This window comes from Orycteropus afer, unplaced genomic scaffold (assembly GCF_000298275.1).
Source record: "Orycteropus afer afer isolate SDZICR_OR568_19922 unplaced genomic scaffold, OryAfe1.0 scaffold00739, whole genome shotgun sequence".
In the NCBI taxonomy this organism is placed as follows: Eukaryota; Metazoa; Chordata; class Mammalia; order Tubulidentata; family Orycteropodidae; genus Orycteropus; species Orycteropus afer.
Genome location: NW_006922326.1, coordinates 327,386 through 332,981, shown reverse-complemented (window position 1 = coordinate 332,981; position 5,596 = coordinate 327,386). Strand labels below are relative to the sequence as shown.

At 38.8% G+C, this 5,596-nt stretch overlaps 1 protein-coding gene across 1 annotated transcript in view; it reads left to right on the top strand.

Annotated features, from left to right (window-relative positions):
- ACOT9 (acyl-CoA thioesterase 9) overlaps positions 1–5,596 on the top strand; it is a 40,956-nt gene that overhangs the window by 15,900 nt on the left and 19,460 nt on the right. The window contains exons 4-6 of the mRNA XM_007957369.2: positions 210–380; positions 639–676; positions 5,369–5,452. Of these exons, the coding sequence (XP_007955560.1) occupies positions 210–380; positions 639–676; positions 5,369–5,452 (293 nt within the window). The remainder of the gene's footprint in view (positions 1–209; positions 381–638; positions 677–5,368; positions 5,453–5,596) is intronic.

Below are 5,596 nucleotides of genomic sequence, written 5' to 3'. Positions count from 1 at the left end.
TTATCTATAAGCCTAAGAACTTTTACCAGAAATTTTAATTTCACCAAGTGTTAAGAGGGAAGGGAGGGAAGGAAGAAGAGATGAAGTAGTTCCAGGCCTTCTCTTTCCTCCTTTGATGGTATTGACTGGCCTGTGTGTCACTGAAATTGTGTGATAGCATTTATTGACCCTGCATTTTATGAAGTTTGTGTATCTTTTTTTTTCCTCAGAGACCATGTGAAAGCAATGGAGGAAAGAAAATTACTTCATAGTTTTTTGGCTAAGTCACAGAAAGGACTGCCACCTAGGAAAATGCAAGACAGTTACACTGAAGTTCTCTTACCTTTAGGCAGTCAGCCTGAATTACGAGAGAAATATTTGACTGTTCAAAATACCGTAAGGTAAAACAGCACTGTTTTCATTTGTGTTGTTTGTTTTTCCTTTCTAAATAACAAATTTGAGATATAATTCATACATACATCATACAATTCACCAATTTGAAGTATACAATTCAGTGTTTTTAAATATATTTACATAGTTGTGTAACCGTCCCCACAATACATTTTAGAACATTTTCATCACCCCAAAAGTGTGTTATTTATTTTTAAGGGGAGGTAATAATGATTGTCATTTAATTAACAGTTTGCTTAATTTCACAGATTTGGCAGGATTCTTGAGGACCTTGACAGCTTAGGAGGTACTGGTATTATTTTAGTATTTCTAATAGAGTTTTGGTAGCGTAGCACCTAAGGCCTTGACTGCTAACCAGAAGGCTGGTGGTTCAAATCCACTAGCCACTCCTCAGAAGGAAGGTTGGGCAATCTACTTCCGTAGTGATACTGCCTTGGAAACCCAGGGAGGGGTTGCTATGAGTCCAATTTGATGGCACATAACAACAACAACAATAGATAGAGTTACACATTGAATCCTATGGTTGGACCTCCAAATATTTTAATGTGTATTTCCTATAAATAAGGACATTCTCCTACATAACAAAAATTAGAAAATAAACACTGATACATTACACTGTGTAATCCTTGGCCCCCTTTCAGCTTTTGCCAGTGGGTCCTATAATGTCTTTTATAGTAGAAGGATCCAGTTCTGAAACATATGTTGCATTTAGTTGTCATCTCAGGAACACCTCAGTGTTTCCTTGACTTTCTTTCATGACTTTGATCTCTTGAAGGTTATAGGCTAATTGTTTTATAAAATGTCCCTCACTTTGGGTTTGTCTGATATCTCCTCATGATTAGATTCATGTTACGCATTTTTGTTAGAAACCTCACAGAAGGGATGCTATATTCTAATTTCATCCTATTATGTGGTGCATGATTTTGATTTGTTCCATTAGAGATGATGCTAACTTTGATGACTTGATTAAGGTGATGTCTGCCGGGCTTCTTCACTCTAAAGTTACTCCTTTCCAGTATTTAATTAATAAGTAGCTTGTGGGGAGGTACTTTGAGACCATGAAAATATCCCATTCTTCTTCAACCTTCTTAATTTATTCTTTTTGTAAATCAGTATGGCTTCAGGGAATCTTATTTTATTGAATAGGTTATAATCTGTTACTATCATGTATTTACCTTTAAAAAGTATATTTTATTGTAAATGTTTAAGTAATACAACATTTGCCATTTCAACAGTCTTCACATGTATAGTTCAGTGACATTAGGTAGTTTCATTATGTTTAGTCATCACCATCAGCTGTTCCTGAATTTTTTCATCACCATCAGCAGAAGCTTAGTGTCCCTAAATGGTTTGTTTTCTTCTCTTCCCATCCCCTACCCCACACTGTCATCTGTCTTTTTTTAAATAATTTATTTGTTGTTGTTGAAAATATGCACAGCAGAACATGCTACAGTTCAGTAACATTGATTATATTCTTTAAGTTATGCACTGTTTTGGTTACCTAGTGCCTCTCTGAAAGGAAAATACCAAAAATGGGATGGCTGTAACAAACAGGAGTTTATTCTCTTACAATTTTGGAGGTTAGAAATCCGAGTTCCAGGCGCCAGGCTCTAGGGGCTGTGTGAAAGCTCCTCGACCTTGGGCTTCAGCTCTGCCTCTTACTCCCAGCCCACTGAAGCTAGAGGCATTTCTTCACTCAGGCAGCTGCTCGCTGCTGAGGCTGATAAGCTCAAGGTCAACGAGTGATGAAAATGCACAGTCCCGATATTACCAAACCACACGGCAGGCCATTAATTCAAGTCCATTAAAAGTCCCAAGATCGGCAGGGCAACATGGCAGGCTGCTGAACAGTGACTCTGCTACATGTGCCATCAGCTGGAGACCTTCCTCAAAGTTGCTTCTTATTGACAGCTTAGGAGGTACTGGTGTTATTGTAGTATTTCTAATAGATAGAATTTTGGTAGCATAGTGCCTAAGGCGGCACTTGACTGCTAACCAGGGAAGCAGCCTATATCCCTAAAGCTACTCAGTTGTTCCTGTAGATTCCACCATGGAGTTAATTACCAATCTCACTATGGGAAATAACTACATCCAGCTTCCCAGCCACTGAACCAGGCCCAGCCAAGTTGACAACAACCTTAACTACCATATGTATCTATTCTTACTGTCCTTTCCTGAATTATTCCTCTCCCATAAACATAAACTCATTGCTTCTTAAAGTTCAACATCTATTTTGATGCTCACATTGTCCTAGGACTGTACTAGTCCCTTCACGCTAATTTTTTTTTTTTTGGAGGGATGTGTGGATCTACTATTCTTAAAGTACTTCCTCCCTTTCTGACACAACAGCTGTTCAAGACCCATCATATCGGAATCAGCCAAATTTCCAAGGGGCCCTGATTCTTTTAATGGAGAATGAAATTTAGTAATTAAGGTCTGAACTCTGGGAGTGGTTGTTGCTACTGGAATGTCACTGTTCCAGTGCCCTCTCAGTGGACAGAGCTGAAGAATATATGGACATACACATAGATTTACATCTGTGTTTATTTCTAAATCTTGATGTGAAAACCGTGGGCTCATGCTGATACTGCCATTTCCAGTGCAGCACCACAGGGTTCATTTTCATCTCCCTTTCCATATTTGTAATTTCTTTTTCCAGTTGGCTTCATTATCCTTAATTAATATATTTTCTTACTCAATTACCTCCCCTGTAGGTAACCAGTTTTCTGTCACTGTCACCCCCAGCCCTTCACAGATACTTCCTTCATCTCACTTGGGCTCCTATACCCTGCACCAGGTCCCCCTCTACAAGTTCACTCTCCACATTGTGCCCAGACTGTGACATACTTGGTCATCACTTTTATTGCTCCTCTACATAGGCATCCTTCTTAACCCACTCTCTCATGCAGACACTGTCCTCACCTCACTTGGACTACAACACCCTGCTCTTGGCTACCTTTCTTGCTCCCACCTAATGACTTTTGGCCTGAACTGTTGGGAAAGGGTTTGAGAAGAGGCTTTCGTTTTTAAAATATAGACCTAAATCCAATGGTGGGCTTATCCCTAGCTACTTTTTCCTCAAGATTAAGTACACCTAGGTAAAAATTCTTGTTGGCCTTTAAATTTACATATATGTTTGTGTATGTGTATGTATGTATGTGTATATATTTGACTGGTTTACTTAGATGTCCCTGTATTCATAAACTTCCTTGCCACTACCCCTGTTTTTCCTTATTACCTCCTATTGATGGACAATCCTTATCACCTGCTCACTCAGTTCTATTCCTTCCGTTTCTTGGAACTTGCCTTATCACTTATGCTTTCTCCCTCATATCTCAAACCTGTCCTCAACTTCACTTATCCTCCAACATATTTGAGGCTCTTCTGTCTTTAAATGAAAAACAGATAAAACCTTCTTCCCTTTATAACACTCTCAAACTGTCTTTCTCCCTCCCTTTGTGGCTAACTTTCTGGAAATAATTGGAAAATAAATAATTTGCTCTCATACCTCTACTTCCTGACTTGTTATTTCTCAGTCTGTTGTGCCCTGGCTTCTGCCCCACATGCTACTGAATTTGCTCTTGTCATGCTCACTACTGGCCCCTTATCACACAATCTAATGGAAACTTTTACGGCTTACCTGATCCCTTTGCATCTTCTAATATTGTTGAACTAACTCGTCCTTTGGCTTTGGTGACATTTCCTCTTGCCTCTCTGGCTGCTCCTTCCCAGTCTCCTTTATAGGTTCCTCTTCTTCGATCCCTTAAATGTTGGTTATCCCCAGGGTTTTGCCTTCTGCCCCCACCCCCCTTTTTAAACTCTGCACATTCTCTGTAAATAACCTTATTTATTCCCAGTGCTTCAGTTACTATCAGTATCCTGAATACTTGTGAAGCTCTATATTCTGACCTGCATTTCTAAGTTTCAGACCTATTTGTCCTTCTACCTACTGGACATCTTCGTTTGGATGTGCCATAGGACTACTGAGTTAAACACATTGAAAACTGCCTATTCTAACTGTCTTCTCTTTTTCAGTGAATGGTGCCACCATCCTCATTTATCCAAGCTAAGAAACCTAGGCTTGTTAATTCTTGTCGGTTCTACCTTCTTATATCTTGAATCTTTTCTCTTCATTTCTGCTATTGCCATAGGCCAGGCCCAAATGATTTATTTTCTGAGTACCACAGCAGCTTTTACACTGAGTTTCTTGTCTTTAACCTCCCATTCCTATAGTGTGTCCTTTAGTGGATGCATGGAAGGAAGGATTTATTGTTCATTCTATTGTACGTAGGGTTGCTTTTCGTTGGAGCCAACTCAACGACACCTAACGATGATAACCAACATTTCTTGAGTACAGTCCCTATCCTGATGACTGCTGATACAAATTTAAATGAATCATGGGAGAAGGAGGGAGACTAACACATAATTATCATACAACTTTAATTGAGTTGATATTTATAAGGTGTATAGAACCATGCTTGGCACACAAAATGCTAGTTACTCTATGGCAAGTGTACAGATAACCACAAGGTGGTGTGGGAAACAAGAATGTGATGGGGGAGGAGGGATAATTGAGAAAAATAATTGTTTCATGATTCGGAAAGAGTCAGGAAGAAAATAGGTAGCTGAATTCTTGTGTTTTGTTTCTCTTTTCTGAAGATGTTTGTTTGATACTATCCCTCGGGTGCTGGATTATTTTTCTGATTTAGGCACCATGTCTCTGTGGAGAGGTGATAAGCCACTTGGTGATCCTGGGTTTTCAACTTTGGTTTCGTTTCCTCACATCTAAAATTACGTGATCTTCAAATCTCTTCAGTTTATAAAAGTCTTTGATTATAGAATAAGATCACTGGTGGAATGTGGGGAATTGGGTCTTCAAAACAAGATAAGAATTTTTATGGATCTCAGGGAGTAAATTGTAAATGTTGAGAAATAATTTTATATTTCCTCTATTTGATATTCTCCTGTTTTCCTATAGTTTTTATTTGCTACAAGCACAGCAAAGTTCATGGAGCTCAGACAACTCCTTTATCCATAGTTACAGCCCTGGTGGACAAGATAGGTAAGCAATATCATTTTCTTTGTGTACTTAGAATTCTTAGTAAGTAAAAGTTATTCTTGAGATGAGAGAAAATGTTCTCCTTTTATGGGGAATTTTTATGGGGGGTGTGTGTGTGTATGAAAATTTCTAGAATGCTGTATACCA